The following is a 27,544-nucleotide window of genomic DNA, read 5'->3' on the forward strand; positions in this document are numbered from 1 at the left end:
TACTTAAGATCTCTGAACTCAGGGGGTTCTCTATGAGGTTAATATTAATATCTTTTAATAGGATTGTTTCAAGTATTAAATGAGATAATGCATCTGATGGACTTAAGGGTTCCTGCTGCTTAGTAAGTACTTAATAAATGATAGCTATTACTGTGTTACTAATTAGTATACTTCTGAAGGAGCAAAAGAATAGCTAAGTCAACTTTTAGTTTCCTTACTTGACATATCATATAAAGTAAGCCACTTTAAATACTTAGAATTTAAGATAAAAGGAAGATGCTACAAACTGCCCAAGAAGCTTGGGCTGATCCTCATATATGTTAAGTTTTTATTATGGTCTAAAAATAAGATGTGTGCCTTGCAAATAGGAACTGGAATGTTGATTAAGGTTTTGTAGGAAAAGATAGTGTTATAGGTAAGTTCCTTTGTGCTTTAAAAAAGATGTTTTTGCTGTCATTTTTTAGAATAACATGCATTTTGTATTTGTAGATAAATGTCAGGCTATAAGGCCTGAGGTAAAGGAAGGTGAATGCAGTAAGGAGCAGATGCTTTCCTGCACACAAAACATAGATGGCATTGTGGGTTTTGCCTCCACTGAAAAAGTTGAGAAAAGAACTGACCCCATCCTTTCATTAAGGTATCTTCTGTGTCTTTTCTGGTTTTATCCACATCTGTTGATTACTGAGAAAAGAGTGTTGAAGTCTCCATCTGTAACTGTGGATTTGCCTGTTTCTTTTTTTCAGTTCTATTTGTTTTTGCTCCGTATATTTTGAAGCTCTGTTGTTAGGTGTGTACATATCTAGGATTGTTTTGTCTTGGTGAAATTCCCTTTATCATTATGTACTATCCTTCTGGTATTGCCTTTTTTTCTGATGTTTACTTTGCCATTGTAGCTTTCTTTTGGTTGGTGTTTGCATAGGTTTATCATTTTCTATACTGATTTTCTCTGTCTTTGGTTTTCATTAGTTTGAATATGATGTGTCCTGCTGTGTGTGTGTGTGTTTTTAAATTTTAATTTGTAATGTGAAATCATGAGATTTACCCTCTTCATAGATTTTTTATGTATACTATACAGTATTGTTACCTATAAGCACAGTGTTGTATTGCCAATCTCTGGAATTTTTTTTACCTTGCATAACTGCACCTCTATACCTATTGAATAGCAACTCTCATTTCCTCCGCCTACCAGCCCTTGGCAATCATGTTTCTTTCTTTGTTTTGTTTGTTTTGTTTTGTTTTGTTTTTGAGATGGGGTCGGTCTCTGTCACCCAGGCTGGAGTGCACTGGCACGATCTCAGCTCACTTCAACTTCCACCTCCCAGGCTCAAGCAGTCCTCCCGTCTCAGCCTCCCGAGAAGCTGGGACCACAGGCATGCACCACCACACCTGGATAATTTCTTGTATTTTTGGTAGAGACAGGGTTTCACCATTTTGCTCAGACTGGTCCTGAACTGAGCTCAGGTGATCCACCTGCCCTGGCCTCCCAAAGTTCTGGGATTACAGGTGTGAGTCACAGCGTCTGGCCTCGTGCAGTATTTTTCTTTCTGTGACTGGCTTATTTCACTTAATGTAATGTCCTCAAGGTTCATCCATGCTGTAGCATATGAGAAGATTTCCTTTTTTATGACCAAATAATATTCCAGTACATGTATAGACCACATTTTCTTTATGGACATTTAGGTTGTTTTTGTCTGTTGGCATCACTGAACATGGGAGTGCAAATATCTCTTTGAGATCCTGATTTCAGCTCTTGTGGATAAATACCCAGAAGTGGGGTTGCTAGATCATATGGTAGTTCTACTTTTAATTTTTTGAGGACCCTCCATACTGTTTCCAATAGCGGGTACACCATTTTACATAACCACCAACAATGTACAAGGGTTCCAGTTTTTTTCACATCTTCTTCAATACTTGTTATCTTTCATTTTTATTAATAATGTCCTTCTGAACAGGTAGAAGGTAGTTTCTTATGGTTATTTTGATTTGCATTTCCCGGATAATTATTGAGTTGAGCGTCTTTCGTAGCTGTTTGCCATTTGTATATATTCTTTGGAGACATGTCTATTCAGGTCCTGTGCCCAATTTTTTAATTAGGCTATTTTCTTTTTTGCTGTTGAGTTTTGAGAATTATTTATATAGTTTGGATTTTAACCCCTTATCAGAAATATGATTTACACATTTTCTCCCATTCCATAGGTTGCCTTTTCACTCTGCTGTTTCCTTTGGTGTACAGAAGCTTTTTAGTTCAATGTAGTCCCAGTTGTCTAATTTTGCTTTTGTTGCCTATACTTTTGGTTTCATATCTAAGAAACTATTGCCAAAAACAAACTTAAAGCTGTTTACTTTTTTTTTTTTTTTTTTTTTGAGACGGAGTCTCGCTCTGTGGCCCAGGCTGGAGTGCAGTGGCGCGATCTCGGCTCGCTGCAAGCTCCGCCTCCCGGGTTCACGCCATTCTCCTGCCTCAGCCTCTCCGAGTAGCTGGGACTACAGGCGCCCGCCACCACGCCCGGCTAATTTTTTGTATTTTTAGTAGAGACGGGGTTTCACCATGTTGGCCAGGATGGTCTTGATCTCCTGACATGGTGATCCGCCCGCCTCGGCCTCCCAAAGTGCTGGGATTACAGGCGTGAGCCACCGTGCCTGGCCTGTTTACTATTTTTAAGCATACAATTTAGTGGCATTAATTACATTTACATTGTTGTGCAGCCATCAGCACTATTTCTAAAGCTATTTTATCACTGCAGACAAAAAACCTGTACCCATTATGCAGTAATTCCTCATTCTCCCGTCTCTGCAACCACTGATAATCTCTAATCTGCTTTCTGTTTCCCATCCAAGTATTAATCAGGACCAGACTTGCTTAGTTTGAGATCAGATTAGGCCCATTGAGAGCGGTAAGGATGTAGACAACTTTCTGTCTCTATGACTCTGTCTAATCTAGATAGTCACGTAGGTGGAATCATATGCTATTTCTCATAGCTGTTTGTTCTTAGATGACGGATAATCTAAAGTGTGACTTCAGAGATACACCTAATTTTGTAAACTACACAAAACTGTACTCATGACTTTTTCTGATTTTTAAAATAATTTTAAAAAGTTGTGACAGGGTCTTACTCTGTTGCTCAGGCTAGAATGTAGTAGCGTGATCACAGCTCACCACAACCTTGAACTCTTGGGCTCAAATGATTCTATCACCTCAGCATCTCGAGTAGCTGGGACTGTAGTCATGGGACACCATGCCTGGTGAATTTTAAAAACATTTTTTTGTAGAGATGTTTTCCAGGCTGGTCTCAAACTCCTGGGCTCAAGCAATCCTCGCACCTCAGCATGAGCCACTGTCTGGCCCTACCTTTTTCTAATTTAGGGGAAAAACAACCTTGTAATGACTGTTAAAGTCCCAGTTGGTTTTGGAAAACAAAGAGTTGATTCTAAAATTGTCATGTACACAAGAACAAAGGCTCAAGAATGATAAAGCCAGTTTTAAAAAACACCAACTTTGGAGAGGGACTGTCCTAGACTAATTTTCAAGCTAGAGTAACTAAAGCAGCATGGTATTGGTACAGGGTTAGATGAATCGACTCAGTGGAACCGAATATAGAGTTTAGGAAGAGACATTTAGGAATCTGTTATATGGCAGAGGTAGCTTTAGAAATTAGCGGGCAAAGATTGAACTAACTGTTCATCAGATTGAGCTGAGATTTGAAAAACATAATATTTGATCCTTGTGTTACCATATCCTCTAACTTACTGATGGATTGAAGACTACATGTATAAAACAAATCTTTACAACTTTTAGAAGAAATGTAGAAAAATATCTTTGTAATGCGAAGGTCTGAGGTAAGACATTTCTATTAAGACGTAGAAAACACAGACTTTAAAAGATAAGATTGATAAGTTTGATGGTAGTAAAATTAAATACTTCTGTTAACAAATCCTCCATAAAGTAAAAGGCAAGTTACTGATCGGGAGATTTTATGTGTAATATCTAGACAATAAAAACATGTAGAGAACTCTTGCTGATAAGTCAGGAAAACATAAACACCTAGTAGAAAAAATGAGCAAGAAAAACAGAAAAAAAGTGGTATGGCTAAATGTGAATATGTGTTGAAATGGTCAGTGCATGGCTATCAGTTATATTATTGTTAGTTGAAATTTATTTTGTAACAGAGTCTTGCTCTATCGCCCAGGCTGGAATGCAGTGGTGCAATCTCAGCTCACTGCAGCCTCGACTTCCTGGGCTTAAGCAATCCTCTCACCTCAGCCTTCTGAGTAGCTAGACTACAGGCACGTGCTACCACATCTGGCTGATATTTGAAATATTTTTTAATATAGTAGTTCTCACTTTGTGTAGGACTATGTTATCTCAACTTGAGCTTATTGGAGCCGTGTCTTTGCTTTATTTGACTCTTGGTTACACAGTACCCTGCATAGCAAGGATTGCCTATATAAATTTTAATGAAAGCTAATTCCTAAATATTACTATTATTTTACGCATGTTTGATTTGTGAACCATATTTAATAATTTCTCATTTTGAAGCCTTTTTTTTGGAGACAGAGCTTTGCTCTGTCACCCAGTCTGGAGTGCAGTGGTGTGATCTCCACCTCCCGGGTTCAAGTGATTCTTTTGCCTCAGCCTCCTGAGTAGGTGGGATTATAGGCCTGCACCACCATGCTTAGCTAGTTTTTGTATTTTTAGTAGAGATGGGGTTTAACCATGTTGGCCAGGATGTTCTCAAACTCCTGGCCTCAAGTGATCTGCCCGCCCTGGCCTCCCAAAGTGCTGGGAGCCACCTTGTCCGGCCTTCATTTTGAAACTTCTTGAGCATGTTCCTAAGCGTGTAAATTTGTGGCTGCTGCTTTCTCTGGAGGTACAGTTTTTATAACATGATGCAAGATCGATCATAGAAAAGCTAATGGAGCAGTTTGTATTACTCTATAATGTGAAGCAGCATCTTGCAAAATGGTGATTTTGTGTTTAAACTTTTTAAAAATAATTATTATAAAATATATATTATTAGGAATTCTTTTCTCTCTGATATGTTTTCATTTTTTTAGTAATCAACAAGATGCCCCGTCAGTAGCAACTGAATCTTCAGAATCAAGCACTTCAGATTTGCCTTCATTCGAAGTTGGAATTAGAGCATTGTGTGAGGTGAATAATGCTGAGGGTAGTTGTATAGAAGAAAGAAATGTTGACCTAAAAAATAATTCATTGTAAGTATTTTATACGATAGGATTTATTTATAAAATGTTGATAAGGTTCTTAAATGATAATGTTGCTTTATTTAGGGATTCGAGGGGACTATTAATACATACTTTATTAATAGTAGAGGGAATCATTTAATATGTAATTATACTGTAGTCTGTTCAGAGTGTAACATCAGGTGTTTTACTTTATATTTCTTTGCAGGAAGATTCTCTTTCATATCTATTGTATAATAATGATATGAATTTTAGGAAGGTGGTAACTTATGAAATTCTAAAACAATTTGGAAGCCTAAATATTTGCCGTGAGATTTTACTTTTACTTGGTTTGAGTTATTTTTTGTGCCTAGTGTCAAAATAATATTTTGGTATTGGTGATTTCAAGGAAGTATATCTTCCAGTATGCAGATACTGGTTAAATTAGTATCTTCCCAAGAAACGATTAAAAGCATCATAAAAATCTCCCTTTGAAGAGATATCTGAAGATTTTATACTTCTTTTTAATCTTCCTCATAATTCCTCATCTCATATGGGCTTAAAAGCTATTAATAGTTTATGGGCTGGGCGCAATGGCTCATGCCTGTAATCCCAGCACTTTGGGAGGCCGATGGGGGCGGATCAGGAGGTCAGGAGATTGAGACCATATTGGCTAACACAGTGAAACCCTGTCTCTGCTAAAAATACAAAAAATTAGCCGGGTGTGGTGACATGACCCTGTAGTCCCAGCTACTGGGGAGGCTGAGGCAGGAGAATGGCGTGAACCCGGGAGGCAGAGCCTGCAGTGAGCTGAGATCAAGCCACTGCACTCCAGCCTGGGCGACAGAGCGAGACTCCATCTCAAAAAGCTATTCAGTTCATAAATTCTTATTTTTCAGTAAAGTACTGTCACAATGGAAATCAAACTTAAAAATCAAAATGTCAGTCTTTGAAATAGACAATACATTCATAGGGTTCAAACATTGAAAAGTATAAAAAGATATGATTGCGCTGTCCCTCACGCACACATACACATTTAAACATTTATGATTTTTTTTTTTTTTTTTTTTTTGAGACAGGGTTGCACTCTGTTACCCAGGCAGGAGTGCAGTGGTGTGATCATAGCTCACTGCAACCTCGACCTCCCAGGCTTAGGTGATCCTCCCACCTTAGTCTCCCAAGTAGCTGGGACTGTAGGTGCTCAGCACCACATCCGGAGACGGAGTCTTGCTCTTGTCACCCAGGCTGGAGTGCAGTGGCACCATCTTGGCTCACTGCAATCTCCGCCTCCCAGATTCAAGGGATTCACCTGCCTCAGCCTCCCGAGTAGCTGGGACTACAGGCCCGTGCTGCCATGCATGGCTGATTATTGTATTTTTAGTAGAAACAGGGTTTCACCATGTTTGCCAGGCTGGTCTCGAACTCCTGACCTAAGGTGATCCACCTGCCTTGGCCTCCCAAAGTGCTGGGATTATAGGCGTGAGCCACCGTGCCCAGCCTTCCCATCATCATTTAATCTTACTTAATATTTCTTAAGTTTTATCCTCACTGTATTGTATTGCGTTTCATCTTATCCTGCCTATTATGAGTTGCTACCTTCAATATATGCCAAAAGCATGTCTATTTTGAAGTCATTTTCTGGATTTTAAATTTGTTTCATTTATCTGTTTATTCATGTATTAGTACCACCCTGTTTTAATTACTGATGATGAATGGTGTATTTTTAATATCAGATAGAACAAGTTAGTCTCTTTAAGTTTTCTTTGCTACTCTTGTTCTAAGTAAGCTCTTAAAGGAGTTCTTCCTAGTTCTCAGTAGGTTATTTTAGAAGTTCATTTGGACATGACTGCATGTTTGATGCTATTTAAATAATGTTAATTTTTCAGGGAAATTGATCAAATAGAAAATGTTAAACCGATGTTGAGAGGTCGCTTCCAGAGACCTAAACCCAATTTGTCAAGGGCTGGGAAGAAATCAGTTCTTTCACAAGGCAAAACAGAGGCAGAGAGCAAGAATTCACATTCAAAAACTTCAGTTGAAAAGGTATGGGGTAAGAGATTTCATGGAAATTAAAATTATAAAAATTTTCTTTAAATAGTTGGGGATAAAAGTTTTTGACTTGAAATTACAAAGTACAGGCTGGGCACAGTGGCTCACGCTTGTAATTCCAGCACTTTGGGAGGCCGAGGTGGGCGGATAACGAGGTCAGGAGATCGAGACCACAGTGAAACCCCATCTCTACTAAAAATACAAAAAAATTAGCCGGGCGTGGTGGCGGGCGCCTGTAGTCCCAGCTACTCGGAGAGGCTGAGGCAGGAGAATGGCGTGAACCCGGGAGGCAGAGCTTGCAGTGAGCGGAGATTGCGCCACTGCCCTCCAGCCTGGGTGACAGAGCGAGGCTCCGTCTCAAAAAAAAAAAAAAAAAGAAACTACAAAGTACTGTTACTGATATTAAAACAGATACAAGAACTTACATTAACATTAGATTTGTTCCTATCTTATTAGTCTCCTGTTTACACATTTTCTTTAACCTGGGATGTAATCATTTCAGATATCCTCAGTGGTGATAAATCTGTCTTCTGTTTACTTATATAAAATTTTTATTAAAATATTTCATAAACCAGCTATATATTAAATTATGCCCGCAACATTCTCATCTACACACAGGCAGTCACATTTCTGTTTGTCTTTTACAAACTTTCTGTTTGTATTTTCTGAGACAGGGTCTTGCTCTATTGCCCAGGCAACAGAGTCCAGGAGTGCAATGGCACTATTATGGCTCTCTGCAGCCTCGAAATCCTGAGCTCAAGTGATTCTCCCACATCACGCTCCCCAGTAGCTGGGACTACAGGTGTGTGCCACCAAACCCAGATAATTTTTTTTTTTTTTTTTTGAGACGGAGTCTTGCTGTCTCCCAGGCTGGAGTGCAGTGGCGTGATCTCGGCTCACTGCAAGCTCCGCCTCCCAGGTTCACGCCATTCTCCTGCCTCAGCCTCCTGAGTAGCTGGGACTACGGGTGCCCACCACCATGCCTGGCTAATTTTTTGTATTTTTAGTAGAGGCGGGGTTTCACCGTGTTAGCCAGGATGGTCTTGATATCCTGACCTCGTGATCCACCTGCCTTGGCCTCCCAAAGTGCTGGGATTACAGGCGTGAGCCACCGCACCCGGCCTAATTTTCTGTTTTAAGTTAGCAAAAATTAGGAATGGAGTCTCGTTATGTTCACCAGGCTGGTTTCTAACTCCTGGCCTCAAATGATTCACCTGCCTCAGCTTTCCAAAGTGCTGGGGTTATAGGCATGAGCCAGCTCACCTGGTCAATAAATTTCTTTATTCTTTTTCTTTCTTTATTTCTTTTTTTTGAGATGGAGTCTTGCTCTGTTGCCCAGGCTGGAGTGCAGTGGCATGATCTTGGCTTACTGCAGCCTCCGCCTCCCAGGTTCAAGCAATTCTTCTGCCTCAGTCTCCCAAGTAGCTGGGATTACAGACATGTGCCACCACACCTGGTTAATTTTTGTATTTTTAGTAGAGACAGGGTTTCACCTCATTGGCCAGGCTGGTCTCGAACTCCTGACCTGATGTGATCCACCTGCCTCAGCCTCCCAAAGTGCTGGGATTACAGGCGTGAGCCATCACGCCTGCCCTCTATTTTTTTTTTTTTTTTTTTTTTTGACATAGGGTCTCGCCCAGTTGCCCAGGCTGGAGTGCAATGGCATGATCCTGGCTCACTGCAGCCTCTGTCTCCCAGGTTCAAGCTATTCTCGTGCCTCAGCCTCCTAAGTAGCTGGGATTGCAGGCATGCACCACCATGCCCAGCTAATTTTTGTATTTTCAGTTGAGAGGAGGTTTTGTCATGTTGGCCAAGCTTGTCTCGAATTCCTGACCTCAAATGATCTGCGCGCATTTGCCTCTCAGAATGCTGGGATTACAGGCGTGAAGGCACCATGCCTGGCCAATAACTTTATTTATGTATGCACACATTTCTATAATTTTTAACCATAATGTGTATAATATTTAAAACCTTTTTCTTTCTTTGTTTTGTTTTTGAGACAGAGTCTCGCCCTGTTGCCCAGGCTGGGGTGCGATGGCGTGATCTTGGCTCACTGCAACCTCTGCCTCCTGGGTTCAAGCAATTCTTCTGCCTCAGCCTTCCAAGTAGCTGTGATTACAGGCATGCGCCTCTACGCCCAGCCAATTTTTGTATTTTTAGTAGAGACGAGGTTTCACCATGGTGAGCCACTGCGCTCTGCCAAAACCTTTTTTAGCTGACCACAGTGGCGCACACCTGTAATCCCAGCACTTTGGGAGGCCAAGGCCGGTGGCTCACTTTAGGCCAGGAGTTTGATACCAGCCTGGCCAACATGGCGAAACCCCATCTCTACTAAAAATACCAAAAAAATTAGCTGGGCGTTGTGACACATGCTTGTAATCCCAACTACTCGGGAGTTTGGGGCAAGAGAACCACTTGTACCCAGAAGGGAAGAGGTTGCATTGAGCCAAGATTGCACCACTGCACTCCTCCAGCCTGGGCAACAGAGCAAAACTCTGTCTCAAAAAAATAAAAAATTAAAAAAAAAACCCTTTTCCTTTGAAACTATTAATTTACACTTTTTTGGGTCCAATTGATCTTTTTAATAGCTGTATCATGTTAACATGTTATTGATTTACCTAATCAGTTCTCAACTAATGGATGTTCAGATTGTTTCTATTTTTGTTTGTTTTTTTAACTCTTGTACATTAGAAGCAAACAATTTTGTAAGTAAGGCTTTCTCAAGGAAACAGTATAAATTTCTAGAGACAGGTGGGATCGTTGGGTCAAATAATGTTTTAAATATTTTTATGATTCTTGTTATGCATTGTCTTTTGTTATTGTTATTTTTATTACTTTAAAAAATTTTCTGGTATGTCTGAGTCTCCTGAATTGTTATGCATTGTCAAACTGACAGTCATAAATAATCTATTTATGTTGCTAAATGAATCTTTCTGTTTCCTTATAACTTTTCCAGAATTCTATTGTTATAATTTTTTTTTTTAACTAAAACACTTTTTAAGATGTTGGTTTGCTTCTTTTCCTGTTTTGTGAAATATCTTTTGTCATAATATTTGTAGTACAGTTATATTATTCTAATCTTATGTTTATTGAATTCTAGAAAATTTGGAAAATACACATTCATGTAAAAGTTAAAACAAAAATTACTTGTAATTTTTTTCTTTACCTTTTTTTCTTTGAAGTGTTGTAATCTTGTTTCTTTTTTTTTTTTTTTGAGGTTTAGTTTCACTCTTGTTGCCCCAGCTGGAGTGCATGGTGTAGTTTCAGCTCACAGCAACCTCCGCCTCCTGGGTTCAGGCGATTCCCCTGCCTCAGGCTCCTGAGTGGCTGGGATTACAGGCATGTGTCACCATGCCTGGCTAATTTTTTGTATATTTAATAGAAACGGGGTTTCACCATGTTAGCCAGGCTGCTCTTGAATTTCTCACCTCAGGTGATCTGCCTGCCTCAGCCTCCGAAAGTGCTGGGATTACAGGTGTGAGCCACCGTGCCCAGCCATTCCTTCTAATACTTGTAATTTCATTATTCACATGCAGCCAATCTTTTCATATATCTCCTTACAGATTTTCTTTTACACAACTGAATCATGGTTTTAGTACAGTTTTGTATCCTTTGGTAATTAACATTTCAGAAATATTTTTCTAAAATATTTAGTGTGATTCCATTTTTGTTTAAAAAAAAAATGTACACCAGGTGTGGTGGCTCACACCTGTAAGCCCAGCCCTTTGGGAGGCTGAGGCAGGTTAATCACCTGAGCCCAGGAATTTGAAACAAGCCTGGGCAACATGGCAAGATCCGGTCTCTACAAAAAATGAAAAAATTAGCTGGGCATAGTGTGCACCTGTAGTCTCAGCTACTCAGGAGGCTGAGGTGGGAGATCACCTGAGTCTTGGAGGTCAAGGCTACAGTGAGCTATGATCATGCCACTGTACTCTAGCCTGGGTGACAGAGCATGACCCTGTCTCAAAAAAAAAAAAAAAAAATTCTCATCTGCATTTAGGATTTTTAGAAAATCTCCTCCAGTTAGAAGTACAAAAAATGAAGTTCTTATTTATTTATTTATTGAGATGGAGTCTCACTCTGTCACCCAGGCTGGAGTATAGTGGCGTGACCTCAGCTCACTGCAATCTCTACCTCTTGTGTTCAAGGAATTCTCCTGCCTTAGCCTCCCAAGTAACTGGGACTACAGGCTCACGCTGCCATGCCTGGCTAATTTTTTGTATTTTGGTAGAGACAGTTTCACCATGTTCCCCAGGCTGGTCTTGAACTCCTGAGCTCAGGCATTCCGCCTGCCTTGGCCTCCCAAAGTGCTAGAATTACAGGCTTGAGCCACCGTGCTGGGCCAGTTCTGTTGTTTTAATTTCCATTTATTTATTACAAAGTTTGAACTTTTTATTGTAAGTAGATAAATTGTAGCAAATTAAATTCACAGAACCACGTGGAAAAGGATAGAAGGAATACATTGGACATTTTGAGAATGGAGACTACAGAGAGAGAGAATCCAGAAGCTGAAACTATATCTATGTAAGTATTCAGGAAGTAGTAAAAAAGAAAAGTAACTCTTAGGAATGATGGTAATAATTTGTTTTCTATTTAATAAGGTCTGAATTTAATTTTCAAGCAGCATACTTTAAGTTCATTTTCAACCATAGGTGGTTTTGAAACAGTAATAATACTCTCTCTGCTTGATATTGCTTGTATAAATTTTATGAGTCTATTGAGTTAGCCATTACATTTGAATGTTTACAATATATGCCCCTGGATAATTTTATTTATACTAAGAGATTTTAAAAGGGAATATTTAACTTGAAATGGAAATCTAAAATAGAATGTGAATCTGACTGGTGGATTCTGGGCTCTTCCAGGGATGACCATTTATACCATGATTTGGGACTAATCCCCTGGAGTTCTACATTATTTTATAGTATCCTTAGTCAGGAGTAGTATTCTATGCTTGGCAGATGTAGATTTTTCCAATTTTTTAATAAAATTCTATTTAAAAGTGCTTTTTCAAGAGGGCTTCCAGGATTATGTCTTTTTTTTTTTTTTTTTTTTTTGAGATGGAGTCTCGCTCTGTCGCGTAATGGTGCATTCTCTGCTCATTGCAACCTTTGCCTCCTGGGTTGAAGCGATTCTTCTGCCTCAGCCTCCCAAGTATCTGATATTACAGGCGCCCACCACCACGCCTGGCTAATTTTTGTATTTTTAGTAGAGACGGGTTTAACCATGTCAGCCAGGCTGGTTTCGAACTTCTGACCTCAAATGATCCGCCCACCTCGGCCTCCCAAAGTGCTGGGATTACTGGTGTGAGCCACTGCGCCCGGGCGGATTATGTCTTTTCAGGAAACTTGTGAATTATTTCATATTCCAAATGGTTTACTTATTCATGCCAGGGAGAAGGAAATTGGTGACTTCAAAATAAACATTAATTTTATTTCCTTGTGGTTCTAGTTTGGGTGAAAAAATTTGTCTGCAGGAAGGGAGTCAACTAAAGGCTTTAAGACCTGCACAGGTGAGGGGCCGACTGCAAAAGCCAAAGCCAAATGTAGGTAAAGCTGCTGAAAGAAAAGAAATTCTCATATCACAGGAAGAAATTGAGGCCAATGCAGAGAAGAATGAAAATGAATCCTGTGCTGATAGAGATGTAAGTACTCTGATTCCTCCTCACGTTTTTGTTAAGCAAGTACATGAGCCTTAATATAAGCTTCCCTTCACCCACATACTTACATACATACATACATACATACATACATACATACATACATGTATTTATTTATTTATGACGGAGTCTCTCTCTGTCGCCGAGGCTGGAATGCAGTGGCGCAATCTTGCCTTACTGCAACCTCTGCCACCCAGGTTCAAGTGATTCTCCTGCCTCAGCCACCTGAGATCGTGCCACTGCACTCCAGCCTGGGCGACAGAGCAAGACTCTCTCTCAAAAAAAAAAAAAAAAAAAAATTCACATGATCTATAATGTTTTTGTATTTTTAGTTGTGCGACTACAGCTGCACACCACCATGCCTGGCTAATTTTTGTGTTTTTAGTAGAGATGGTGTTTTGCCATATTGGCCAGGCTGGTCTCAAACTCCTGACCTCAGGTGACCACCCGCCTCAGCCTCCCAAAGTGCTAGGATTACAGGCATGAGCCACTGTGCCCAACCCCTTTACCCCCTTTTAAAAACAGTACTGCACAATTTGTGTGCATCATTTATTATATTTTTGGTCAAAATCTCATAGCCAGCAGCCCTGCTAGTTGTAAAGTCATTTTAGGTTTTGGGCATTTACATGGTAGATAATCTGTTTCACCTGACTTCATATTTGGACTTGCTTTTCCGTATCACTTAGTGGATGTTTGAATTAATCTTCTCTTTTGAAGAGATAAGTACGTATGTGAGTTTTAACATTGGCTTAAACGGCATAAAATGTTAAAAGCTCCCTACTAAGATACAATTCCAAGAACAAAGACTGAATTTTAGATTATTTACAGTCTTTGTGATAAAGATAAAAGTTGGCATGTTTTGAGATTTCAATTTCTTACAATTCCGATGGTCTGTAGGCCAGGCATGGTGACTCATGCCTGTAATCCCAGCATTTTGGGAGGCCGAGGTGAGAGGATTGCTTGAGGCCAGGTGTCTGAGACCAGTCCGGGCAACATAGTGACACTCTGTCTCTACAAACAAAAATCTTTTTAATTAGCTGGGCTTGGTGGTGTGCTTCTGTAGTCCAAGCTACTTGGGAGGCTGAGGCAGAAGGATCAACTGAGCCCAGGAGTTCAAGCCTCCAGTGAGCTATCTATAATTATGCCATTGCACTCCAGCGTGGGTGACAGAGTGAGACCCTGTCTTAAAAAAAAAAAAATTCCGGCCAGGCGCGGTGGCTCATGCCTGTCTGTAATCCTAGCACTCTGGGAGGCCGAGGTGGGCGGATCACGAGGTCAGGAGATCGAGACCATCCTGGCTAACACGGTGAAACCCCGTCTCTACTAAAAATACGAAAACATTAGCTGGGTGTGGTGGTGGGCACCTGTAGTCCCAGCTACTCGGGAGGCTGAGGCAGGAGAATGGTGTGAACCTGGGAGGCGGAGCTTGCAGTGAGCTGAGATTGCGCCACTGCACTCCCGCCTGGGTGACCGAGCAAGACTCCGTCTCAAAAACAAAAACAAAAAGAAAAAAAAATTCCCATGATCTGTAATGCATTTATAGTAATCAAAAGAATTCAGAAAGATAGACCCCACAGGGGTATTTCTAACAGATGAAACCAAGGCAGTTACTTGTTTTTTGATTGGGAGGGAAAGAATGGGGCTTTAAGATATCCTAAAAGGAGTAGCTCATGAAATTTTCTAAGATAGCTAAAGAAAAAACATTAAAAGTATTTTAAAGTCACCATTTTATAATATTGAATTTTTTACCATTTTATTCTTAAATTGGACAACATTTTCAATGAAATCCGTTATGCCTCATTGTGAAACCTAAAACATTAGAAAAATTTGTTTGTTTTTAAGACTCCTCAACACATGGAAGATAAATCATGTAAAGATTTTGAAGAGGAAGATGTCATATTACAGCCTGAGAAAAATGATTCTTTTCAAAATGTGCAGCCAGATAAGCCCAAGGTTCTTAATGAATGTCTAAGGTAAGCATCATGTTGTTGATATTTAATCTTTGGATTTTGTAAAAAGTTTTAGAAATCAATCAGTTTTTTAAAACAGAAACAATTTAGATGGATTTATTGTCTGCATATCTAGTTATGTGGTGTTTAAAAATATAACTTCACCTTTCAAGAAAGTTTATGTTGTAGCCTTTATGTAAATTTCTCAGATGGTTTGAAGAAAGCTACTCATCATAAACTAGTACTTGAGTTAATATGAATAGCCTTACCACTTTATTTTATTTTATTTTACTTTTTATTTTTTGAGACGGAGTTTCACTCTTGTTGCCCAGGCTGGAGTATAATCTCAGCTCACTGCAACCACTGCCTCCCAGGTTCAAGCGATTCTCCTGCCTCAGCCTCCCGAGTAGCTGGGATTACAGGTGCCTGCCACCAAGCCCAGCTAATTTTTGTATTTTTAGTAGAGACAGGGTTTTACCATGTTGGCCAGGTTGGTCTCGAACTCCTGACCTCAAGTGATCTACCTGCCTCGGCCTCCTAAAGTGCTGGGATTACAGGTGTGAGCCATCACGCCCAGCCAGCCTTGTCACTTAACATGCATATTAAAGTATATGTTTTTGTTCAAATGTAAAATGCTACTTATTTTTAAAATATTTGTTTCTTTGGAATTAGATTGAGCACATATTGCCTTTATTTAAGATTTATAAATTTTATTTAAAATTTATGTATAGAAACCCATACTGCTTATAGTCAAAGTCTTTTCTATTTTTTATTTCTTCCTTGGAGGGTACCAAGCCAGGCTGATGGAATTACTGGTATACTATTTCAACTTTTCATTTTGGAAATGTTTAATGTGCGCAAAAGCGCGGTAGTGGACTCCCATATACCTGCTGTCCAGTTTCAGTAATTAATATTTTACCAGTCTTTAAATTTAAAGGCTAGCCTATGCTATACTTTTTTACAGCTGTATTAGCCTATTTAAATAGTACCTAGCTGGGCATGGTGGCTCAATGCCTATCTAGCTACATGGAAGGCTGAAGGAAGAGGATTGCTTGAGCCCAGGAATTAGAAGGTGCAGGGAGCTATGATTCGGCCACTTTACTCCAGCCAGGGCAACAAAGTGAGACAGACTCCTGTCCCTCCAAAAAAGAAAAGTACCTAACCTGAGAGTGAAAGCTAGGTTTCCTGAACTACTTTGAAGATCTTTATTGGAAGACAAAAAAATTTCTCTATTTCTTGTTGCCTTCACTATTCCTTTGCTTCTTATTCCTCCCCACTGCCCGGATTATGTTACTAATGTGCACACAGTCTCTAGGTAGAAGTTTGTGTGACTACATTGCTTGCTACATATCTCTGATACGGATTTTAATTACAGATAGCTAACAAATTATTCTTTTTATTTATATTTTTTCAGTTTAAGCTAGAGTCTATTAATAGATACTGTGGCTTGGTAGAAAATTAAACTTTTCTGAATGGCCTCTGGGTTTTAGAACACTGATAGACATTGTAACTAATAGTCTGTTCTCAACAACTTTCCTCTCCATGGGCAGTGTCATTTCTGCTTTGTCATGTGATCTTTCTAGCCTTTGAATCTCCAGAATCCTCAAAAGCAATTCTAAGATTCTGTGTTTTATCAAATTATACACCTACCTATGTCTAACAAAGTTTTCCCCCTCCCCTACTCCAAATATGTTGGCCTGTTCAAGATGCTATGTAAGAGAAAGAGATTGTAGGAAAGCAGTCTCTCAAAGAATGCATTAAAAATTCTTTAGGCTGGGCATGGTGATTCACACCTATAATCCCAGCACTTTGGGAGGCTGAGACGGGAGGATCACTTGAGGCCAGGAGCTCAAGACAAGCCTGGACAGCATAGCAAGACCCCATCTCTATTAAAGAAAAGGTACTTTATTAGATAAACTAGTGAATATTTCTTTGAAATTTAATCTTCTAGGTTAATTTCGCATCTTATCTACTTCATATAAATATTTTAAGTTTTTTGTCATGATTGGTGATGTTTGGAGGTTTATATAGATATATATTTGAAACATACATATAGTTGAAACACACACACACACACATACACACATACACACATTTTTTTAAAGACAGGGTCTTGCTCTGTCACCCAGGCTGGAGTGCAGTGGTGTGATCATGGCTCACTGCAGCCTTGACCTTTTGGGCTCAATTGATCCTCTTGCCTCAGCCTCCCAAGTAGCTGGGACTGCAGGTGCATACCACCACATCTGGCTAATTTTTAAATTTTTTTGTAGAGACAGGGTTTTGCCATGTTGCCCAGGCTGGTCTTGAACTCCTGGGCTGAAGGGATCCTCCTTCTTGGACTCCCAAAGTGCTGGGATTATAGGTGTGAGCCACCACGCCTGGCCATGAATATTTTATAAATTCTTAAACTCAGTATTTTAGAAAAACACATATGCAGACCTTAAAACACATTTATAGTTTTGTGCTCATTCCATACCTTATTTTCTCCATTTGTGATCCTCTTGTTTTGCCTTTCTTCTCAAATTTGTGATCTGAGGAAAGTTTGTAGATCCACTGTATATTTTAAGTTGAGAAATAATCTAGTTCAATTTTATATCTGATATCCAGTCTCAGATAATGCCTTTCAGTTAATTCTGTACTTCTTTTGTTACTTAGAAACAATCTAATGCTTTGCTAGAATGGCAGTTTAAAAAATCTAAGCACATAGAATATAATTATAACATTGCATATCTGTATCTTACAATCTGAACTGTTATGGAAATAATGAAATTATTAATAAAGCCTTTGCTTCAAGCATTTATATGTTTAAATAATATGCCTATTTTCAAAATGTGACTTTATAAAGATAGTTTATCTCTTCCCATGATACCCAAACCAAGATTGCTAGCATAATAATCTCACTAAAAGCTAGATGTTTCTGGATGGAGATGAAAAGTATCATAAATCAAAAAATGGAATGCAGTCCATTCAGGACTAATCAAATTAAATTTCCTTTATTGATTGCTATTAATTTTACATTTAATGTTGTCAATTACTAAAGTTAATGATGGATATAAACACTTAAGTTATGTAAACAAGTACAATTTGAAAAGCAGTCTTATTCCTAAGGACCTGTCTTACAGTATCAAAAATTGCATTATTGAAAACAGTTATTTCAGTGAGGAAGGATAGTTTAGGACCTAAAGAAGTTGAAACAAGCAATAGCATACTTTTGTTGTTTTGTTTTTGGTTTTGTTTTTGTTTTTGTTTCAGACAGAGTCTTGCTCTGTTGCCCAGGCTGGAGTGCAGTGGCATGATCTTGGCTCACTGCAACCTCTGCCTCCTGGGTTCCAGCTATTTTCCTGCTTCAGCCTCCTGTGTAGCTGAGATTACAGGCGCACGCCACCACGCCCTGCTAATTTTTGTATTTTCAGTAGAGACAGGGTTTCACCATGTTGGCCAGGCTGGTCTCGAACTCTTGACCTTAAGTGATCCGCCTGTCTCAGCCTTCCAAAATGCTGGGATTACAGGCTGAGCCACCATGCCCAGCCTAGCATACTTTTAAGTAAATCTTTTGCTTATTTGTTTTGTTTTTTGGTTGTTTGGAGACAGGATCTTGCTCTGTCGCCCAGTCTGGAGTGCAGTGGTATGATCATGGCTTACTGCAGCCTCATCCTTCCTGGGCTCAGGTGATCCTCCCACCTCAGCCTCCTGAATAGCTGGGACTACAGGTGAATGCCACCTCACCTGACTAATTTTGTTTTTTTTGGTAGAGATGGGATTTCTACCAAAAACTCCTGGGCTCAAGCCATCTGCTTCAGCCTCCTGAAGTGCTAGGAGTACAGGCATGAAGCATCGTGCCCAGCTCAATACGTCTTTTTTTAAGCTATTGAATATATAGTTATATACCTGTTCAGTCTGACATGGCCGAATAAATCTAATCTAGTGTTTCATTTGATCTAGCTTTTGCCCAATATTAATAACTTTTCCTAACCAGTCATTTAAAAGCCCTTTCATTCATTTATATGTTTATTGATTTTACCATCTATTATAATAAACAGAAAGCAAAACAAAAAGTGCTGCTGCTTTTCTGGAGAGCAAGGTGCTTGTTTTGGATAGTGGTTGTGTGCCCAGTAGCATTCAGCAAAGTATTATTGTGTATTTAGTCTGTCCTTTTATTCTTTACTTATATTATGAAATAACAAGCTTTTAGAGAACTATCTGTATAGGAAATCTTATGTAAAATCGGTTTTGAAAGGTGAAAGTTTCTGGTGTTTCTGTAGTGATTTCTCAAACATCATCTCTTCAGCAAGTAGTCTGGTTTAAAACTTGATTGTGTGCCCCCCCCCTTTTTTTTATAGCGTTCAAGAGAATAATAAGGCAAATAAACTTAACCAAGTCCCAATTCTAAGGACTCGATTTCAGAAACCAAAGCCAAATATAGGAAGAGGAACTGGAAGAAGAGAAATTTCCTCAAAGGAAGAGGTACTAGAGAAGATTCTTGCCTCTGGGGAAATGGCAGCAGCATTTAGAGAAACTGTAAGACTAGACACCTCACCAAAGGAGATGGTACCAGCAGAGATTAATACTAAAGAAATGCAGTCCGATTTAAAAGAAACTGGAAGAAGAGCCATTTCTTCCAGGGAGAAGATTCTAGATGTGATTGATGTCACCATGGAAATGGAGACAGGTTTGAAAGCAACGGGAAGAGAGATTTGTCTAAGGGAGAAGACACCAGAGGTTATTGATGCCACTGAGGAAATAGACAAAGATTTGGAAGAAACTGGAAGAAGAGAAATACCCCCACAGAAAAATGGCCCAGAGGAGGTCAAGCCTGTAGGTGAAATGGAGACAGATTTGAAAGCAACTGGAAATGAGAGTTCCCCAAGGGAGAAGACACCAGAGGTAACTGATGCCACTGAGGAAATAGACAAAGATTTGGAAGAAACAGGAAGAAGAAAAATATCCCCAAAGGAAAATGGCCCAGAGGAGGTCAAGCCTGTAGCTGAAATGGAGACAGATTTGAAAGCAACTGAAAGAGAGAGTTCTCCAAGGGAGAAGACACCAGAGGTGATTGATGCTACTGAGGAAATAGAGATAGATTTGGAAGAAACTGAAAGAGAAGTATCCCCACAGGAAAATGGCCTAGAGGAGGTTAAGCCTCTAGGTAAAATGGATACGGATTTGAAAGCAACTGGAAGAGAGAGTTCCCCAAAGGAGAAGACACTAGAGGTGATTGATGCCATTGAGGAAGTAAAGATAGATTTGGAAGAAACTGAAAGAGAAATATCCCCACAGGAAAATGGCCTAGAGGAGGTTAAGCCTCTAGGTGAAATGGAAACAGATTTGAAAGTAACCGGAAGGGACATTTCCCCAAGGGAGAAGACACCAGAGGCGATTGATGCCACTGAGGAAATAGACAAAGATCTGAAAGAAACTGGAAGAAGAAAAATATCCCCAGAGGAAAATGGCCCAGAGGAGGTCAAGCCTGTAGATGAAATGGAGATATATTTGAAAGCAACTGGAAGAGAGAGTTCCCCAAGGGAGAAGATACCAGAGGTGATTGATGCTGCTGAGGTAATAGAGATAGATTTGGAAGAAACTGAAAGAGAAATATCGCCACAGGAAAATGGCCCAGAGGAGGTCAAGCCTGTAGGTAAAATGGAGACAGATTTGAAAGAAATTAGAGAAGAAATTTCTCAAAGGGAAAAGGTGCTAGCAGAGATCAGTGCTGTAAGGGAAAAGGAGTTTGATTTGAAAGAAACTGGAAAAAGAGACATTCCCATGATGGAGAACGTATCAGGAAAGATGGCTGTCATTGAAGAAATGGAGGCAGATTTGGAAGAAATGGAGGCAGATTTGGAAGAAATGGAGGCAGATTTGAAAGAAACTGGAAGAGAAAATTTTAGAGAGAGAGGATCTGAAGAGATCTGTGTTACCGAGGAAAAGGTGGCAGAATTGAAAAAAACTGGAAAAACAGACATTTCTCCAAGGGAAAATGAACTAGAGGAGACCAGTACCTCAAGACAAACTGAGACAAATTTAATGCAGAGCGGTAGCAGTGACTGCAGTGCTATGCCTTCACTAGATATTCAAGTATGTATTTTTCTGTCCTTTAAAAGTTTTTTTGAATGCTTTTTTCAGAGGAAAGAAATAATTCCATGATTATTTTGTCCTTAAGTCCAACAGCACTTAAAAGTCTCTAAAAGTCTAAAGTCTTGTAGCCCTAAGTTTCTATGTTTCAGTGCCTTGAAGAAACTGTATGTTCTTTTTTAAAACGATAACTTAGGCTGGGCACACCTCTAAACCCAACATTTTGGGAGGCCAAGGTGGAAGGATTATGTGAGCCCAGGAGTTTGAGACCAGCCTGGGCAACATAGAGAGACCTTGTCTCTACAAAAAATAAGACAAAATAAAATAAAAGAAAAATAAAATATAATAACGAGGTGCAAGCCTGTAGTCCCAGCTACTTGGGAGGCTGAGGTGAGAAGATCACTTGAGCCCTGGAGGTTGAGGCTGCAGTGAGCTGTGATTGTGCCATTGTACTCCACCCTGGGTGACACAGTGATACCCTGTCTCAAAAAGAAAATAATTTCCAACTGTGAAAAAGTCACTATTATTACTATTTTTTTTTTCTCTAAGTCAGACGGGCAAGGATCAAACTTTTCTTTTGGCTTAGGTTTGAGATCTCAAAATGTTACTGTTTGTAATGTCATTTGAAGTTACTCTTTTAGGTAAAAGAAGAATAGGAAATTAGACTGAATTTGTACTAACCCTAGCATGAACACACATTATTTCTTTTGGCCACATCTGCATCTGTTTTTATTTCTTGCCCCACCTGACTTACTTCACTTCTAAAAGTTCTTTTTGTTTTTTCAAGTTACTTTGAAGTTCATGATCTTCTAACATTTTCAAGGATTTTTTTTTTTTCTAGCTTTTAAAAATAGGTAATGACATTTGTGGTTTGGAAAAGTAATAATATGCAACATAAAAGGGTTTCCTGAATTCCAAGTTTTAACATTTGGAAATTAAATTTTATTTAAAAATTAAAACTTCTAAAGTTTTAAAGGAAAGTGTTTAGAATTTAATAGACTTTTGTTTTAAATATATAAGGTGTTTAAATACTCTTTTATTTGTGCTGATTTACTATGACTGTTCCTCTAGAACATTAGCAGTGAAGTACTGTCGATGATGCACACACCTGTAGAAGAAAAAAGAAATTCTGAAAAAGAAGTATCAAGTCACTTCAGTCATTTCAAGATTTCTTCACAGGCTCATGAATCTGATAAAACAGACGTCCAGGGGTTTCAATCTCCAGATGTTCCAGAGCAGTTTTCAGATATTAATTTAAGGTACAAGTGTGTTTTTAAAGAAAAAGATACTAAGTTATAGTTGCAGATTATGTTAAACTAAGTGAGGTCTCAAGGTATAACATGTACAGGATAGTGTTAGAGATTTTAAGATAGTTTTGGAAAGACTGGGAGAGAGGATTGAGGTCACTCTGACAGTCAGTTGTGAAAGTTACTGACATACAAAATTGTATGTAACAGTCTTAAATCAATACAGGTTTGATAGACTCATATTTTCTTTGTGCAGAGATGGTATAATTCCTAGGCTCGTACCTGGATTGTACCACTCATGGTTTTCAGGATCTGCCAGATAGTTCGATTTGTTTTCCTGTTAACAATTAGAATTAGGCCAAGTATGGTGGCTCACACCTGTAATCCTAGCAGTTTGGGAGGCTGAGGTGGGTGGATCCTTTGAGCCTAGGAGTTTGAGACCAGCCTAGGCAACAGGCTGTAGAAACCCCATCTCTATAAAATAAAAAAAACAAAAACTAGCTGGGTGTGGTGGCACATACCTGTAGTCCCAGCTACAGATGGGAGGATCACCTGAGCCCGCGGAGGTCAAGGCTGCAGTGAGCTATGATTGTGTCATTGCACTCCAGCCTCGGGGACAGAACAAGACCCTGTCTCCAAAAAGAAAAAAAAAATTAAATGTTTACTGCCAATCCCTAAGGTTGTACTGAGACTCTGTTTCCACTGCCCCTTCAGTTCATTCTAAAGCTTGATAATCCTTGTTCCAAAAGCAAATCTCTTCCTCAAGAACAGAAGCCACTTGAAATTAAAACAGCACCTTTTGTGAGGAGCCGATTCAAAAGACCAAAACCAAACTTAGCAAGAGCAGCTTTGAAGAGAGAGACTACAGAATCAGCAAAATGTATATATGGGAAGAAATCAGAAACCAAGAAAATGGAGACTATTGTGATGCAAGAAAATAATGAACAAGCTGATACTCTCCCTTCTCAACATGTGAGTGATATTTAAGATGGAAGTTCTGTGTGTGGGTTTTTTTTTTTTTTTTAAGTTATTAGGACTACTAAAAGCACCTGGCATTAAAATTTTACAAATATTTCTGTGTAATTTTTGCTGCATGTGATATTGCTCCCATGCTTAATGTGCCTCATTATTCCACATAATTTGTGTAAGAATCTCAGATATCTGATAATGGGCAAGCGTGTTGTGGGAAAGCGTTCAGGAGGTCTGGGCTCTGGTTCCAGTTCTGGCTATGTGACCATCGATTAAACAATTTTCTTCATAGAAAAAATGACAATAGTAGTTTTTTATTTTTTTTATTTTTTTATTTTTATTTTTTTTTGAGATGAAGTCTCACTCTTCCCAAGATGGAGTGCAGTGGCGTGATCTTGGCTCACTGCAACCCACCTCCCGGGTTCAAGCAATTCTCCTGCCTCAGCCTCCTGAATGCTGGGACTACAGGCGCGTGCCGCCATGCCCAGCTAATTTTTTTTTTTTTTTTTGTATTTTTAGTAGAGACGGGGTTTCACTATGTTGGCCAGGCTGATCTTGAATTCCTGACCTTGTGATCCGCCTGCTTTGGCCTCCCAAAGTGCTGGGATTATGCTGAGCCATGGTGCCCGGCGAGAATAATCGTTTTTTATTTCACTCTGTTGTGAAGGTGAAATGAAGAATTAAAAGCTTGATTTGAGTTAAAGGTGATATTTTATTTACTTTATTAACTTGGTCCATAACAGATTAAGATTGTTTGACATACCATCAAAAACATTGAAATGAAATGAATAATTATAAACTGAATGTTTTCCACATTCAGTGGAAGTCCTTTTTAGAATTAAAATTCTTACTTGGCATCTTAAAATAGCTCAGTACTTTACTGTGCATCAACATTTGTACTATTTCTCCTAAGCTTATATTCATAAAAGATAAGTTATATTTGTATTATACTTTCTGATTATACAAATTTCAATTTGGAAAAATATATGTATTCTAAAAAATGAGAGTCTTTTATAATGTCACATCCCTTTCCCCCAAGTTAATCATACAGCAATTTTGAATATATCCACTTATACTTTTTCATCTTACAGTTATAATAAAATGGGAAGGTATTTTTATTGTTTTCCAAAAGGACATTAATTCTTGCTTTCTGATTTTTCCACTTAACAGTGTTGTGAGCTTCTTTTTAGATCAGTACAAAGAGATATATCTTCTTTTAAATGATTAGGTACTATTGCATTGTAAAGAAATTAAAATTTATTTATTCCGTCTCCTAATGATAGATCTGTCTTTTTTCTGATTTTTTGTTTGTCTTTCCCGGTGAGGGAGGTGGTGCTTAAATTGTTACAATAAATATTTTTGTGTGTATATTTCTACTTGTTGAGTATTTGTAAGATACATTTCTAGAAGTGGAATTGCTGGGAATTTAGAATTTTGGTATAGACTACCCTATTGTTCTTTACAAACATGATATCAGTTTATACTTGTAAAGTTCTTATTTGTACTTTTAGCAACCCTGAAAGAAATTTTTTTTCTGTCTTTTAGGATGAAGCTTCCCTAATGATATCAAAGGACAAAGACACATCAGATCACAGGAATGAGGAGGCTGTGATATTGCCATGTACACAGACTGAAAGGAACCTTTCACCTTCAAATTCTTGTGAACCTAAAGAGAAGTCTCAGTCAGCACTAGTCCAGGAAAATGACTTAGTTGTTTCTGTGGGGTAAACAGTGATTTTCTTTGACAGTATAAAATAAGAGAGATACTTCTTTTAAATATTTCCAATTTTTATTGAGATATGTTAATGCATTTAAAAAGTGAACATAAAGAATATTGGTTTAATTTTATTGATATAGCAGACTGCCTAAAATATAATATCAGATTGAATTCAACACCTTCTAATGGTTGCCTGCTTATCTGCATTGTCAGCTGTGAAAGAGCCTATACAAAGCAATGCATTTAAAAACTACAGGTTGAGCATCCCTAATAAAAAATTCTGAAATGCGCCACAGTTTAAAACTTTTTGAGAGCTGACGTGATGCTCAAAGAAATGCCCAGTGGAGCATTTTGGATTTTCAAAGTAGGGATGCTCAACTGATAAGTATAATGCAAATATTTCCAAATCTAAAAAAATCTGAAATCTGAAACATTTCTGGTCCTAAGCATTTTGGATGAGGGCTACTCAGCCTGTATGTATATAAGCTATATATATTCATTACCTTTTAAAAATTGGTATACACATAACATAAAATTCACCGTTTTAACTATTTTTTAATGTACAGTGGCATTAAGTGTATTCACATTGTTGTCCCGTTGCCACCACCATTCATCTCTAGACTTTCTTTTTCATCTTCGTAAAATGAAACTCTCTACCCATTAAATACTGACTCATTCTCCTCTTCTTCCAGCTCCTGGCAACCACCATTCTATCTGTATATTTAGCCACTCTAGGCATATTATATAAGTTTATTACTTTTTGAGAATTGAAATAACTGTTTTCTTTTGTAAAGTAAGATGTTTATAATCAGAAAGCAATTTCCCTTTAATGATACAGAGTACTTTTTAGAGTGTTTATTAGAGGAGATCCATATTTTGCATTTTTACGTTAGTTTTCAGCTTTTTACAGTCAAGCACCCTGCCTTTCTCCCTGTCCCCTTGTTTAGGACTAATAATATAAACACTTTCCAGCAAGAAATGAAGGAAAGTGTTATCCAAACTGCTCGACGAGTAAGAGGCCGACTTCAGAGACCGAGACCAAATGTAAGAAAGACAGGACAGAGGCAAATAGTAGACAAAGGTGAAGCCAAAGGCATAATTAAGGAAGAAAGAACAATATTACCGAAAGATGAAACTGAAAACAAAGTCTTAACTGTGGTGAGTTATTGTTATGTAATTAAATTGAGCCTTTTAATGCATTTAAAATATCAAGTTATAGCTCAGACATAGCTTAGAAATACAGGCATCTGGCACTTATTCTACTCAATGAATACAGTTTCCAGTTTTGTTTCAGATTTGCTCTTCTGGATTTTTTTTTTTTTTTTTTTTTTTTTTGAGATGGAGTCTTGCTCTGTCGCCCAGGCTGGAGTGCAGTGGCGCAATCTCCGCTCACTGCAAGCTCTGCCTCCCGGGTTCACGCCATTCTCCTGCCTCAGCCTCTCCGAGTAGCTGGGACTACAGGCGGCCGCCACCACGCCCGGCTAATTTTTTGTATATTTAGTAGAGACGGGGTTTCACCATGGTCTCGATCTCCTGACCTCGTGATCCGCCCGCCTCGGCCTCCCAAAGTGCTGGGATTACAAGCGTGAGCCACCGCGCCCGGCCGGATTTTTTTTTTTTTAAGTGAAAATAGATTTATTTCTTTTCTAATTAATGAAGCTATTCATCATAAAATGTTCCATTAGGACAAAATAATATAACAAATACCACAAATCTTACTCTGAGGTAACCACTGAAAACCTTTTGACCTATCTTACTGGATCTGTTTCCATGCACACATATGTGCACACTTATGCAAATTTAAACAATAAAGTCATTACATATTACAACTTTCTGTTATTCACTTAATACTATGTTAAGTGGCTTTCTGGATCAAGAAATATGTTAGTTACATCATTTTTGCTGTGTAACATGCTGTTTTGAATAACAGTTTAATCTCTTATTGATGGGTCTTTTGGTATTAGGGAAAAAGTCTAAGTAGTGTAATGCCTAAAAATGTTCATTTTAGGTAGTTCTTATTTTTCTGTTTAACAATGCAAAGTCTAGATTTAAAATAATCTTTATTTGAACCAAAAAGCTCTTTCTTAAAAAAAAAAATTAAACTTTATTTTTAATTTCATAGCAGGTGACTATTATAGTTTTCAAAGTATTATGTAAACATATTACTGCAATAATCTTTGAAACTTTTCTCTGAACTAGGCATCCTTGTTTTGGCAACAGAATGTGAACATTACATATCCAGTTTGAAACTAATTTTAAAGTATTAACCACCCATGGTGGTATGTGCCTGTAATCCCAGTTACTCGGGAGGCTGAGGAAGGAGGATCATTTGAGCCTAGGAGTTTGAGACCAGCCTGGGCAATATGATGAGACTATCTCGAAATAAATAAATAAAAATTTAAAAAAGAAAAGGGATTTTAAAAAACTAAATATCTTTCTTAATGGTGGAAATATTTTAAGAGGTATATTCTGCTATAAAAATAACATACTAATATGTTTTTGTCTTTTCAGTCAAATTCTCAAATTGAAACTGAAATTGAAGTTCCATCCTCCGCAGTTCCAGAACACAGAATGTATGAAAATCAAAGTCAGGTGGTTCTTGTAGAAAACCTTCATGTTAACAAAACAAATGAAACAATCAGGTGAGTTTGCTTTTAATGAGAAAAACAAGACTTTTCAAAGATTAAAGTTATATTTTTTA

At 38.5% G+C, this 27,544-nt stretch overlaps 1 protein-coding gene across 7 annotated transcripts in view; it reads left to right on the forward strand.

The window, feature by feature from the left end:
- The window catches only part of BDP1 (B double prime 1, subunit of RNA polymerase III transcription initiation factor IIIB), a 119,893-nt gene that overhangs the window by 36,018 nt on the left and 56,331 nt on the right, over nt 1-27,544 (forward strand). For all 7 annotated transcript variants that reach the window (XR_004026694.1, XM_030798087.1, XM_030798088.1 and 4 more), the window contains 12 exons: nt 490-637; nt 5,056-5,214; nt 7,068-7,224; nt 11,663-11,754; nt 12,682-12,874; nt 14,732-14,862; nt 19,179-20,913; nt 21,982-22,169; nt 22,907-23,129; nt 24,672-24,850; nt 25,791-26,001; nt 27,355-27,485. Coding sequence is in view for 6 of the 7 variants with exons in the window: in XM_030798087.1 (XP_030653947.1) it covers nt 490-637; nt 5,056-5,214; nt 7,068-7,224; nt 11,663-11,754; nt 12,682-12,874; nt 14,732-14,862; nt 19,179-20,913; nt 21,982-22,169; nt 22,907-23,129; nt 24,672-24,850; nt 25,791-26,001; nt 27,355-27,485 (3,547 nt within the window). In the remaining variant the exon portion in view is untranslated. The remainder of the gene's footprint in view (nt 1-489; nt 638-5,055; nt 5,215-7,067; nt 7,225-11,662; nt 11,755-12,681; nt 12,875-14,731; nt 14,863-19,178; nt 20,914-21,981; nt 22,170-22,906; nt 23,130-24,671; nt 24,851-25,790; nt 26,002-27,354; nt 27,486-27,544) is intronic.

The sequence above is a fragment of the Nomascus leucogenys genome, chromosome 18 (genome assembly GCF_006542625.1).
Source record: "Nomascus leucogenys isolate Asia chromosome 18, Asia_NLE_v1, whole genome shotgun sequence".
Lineage (NCBI taxonomy): Eukaryota > Metazoa > Chordata > Mammalia > Primates > Hylobatidae > Nomascus > Nomascus leucogenys.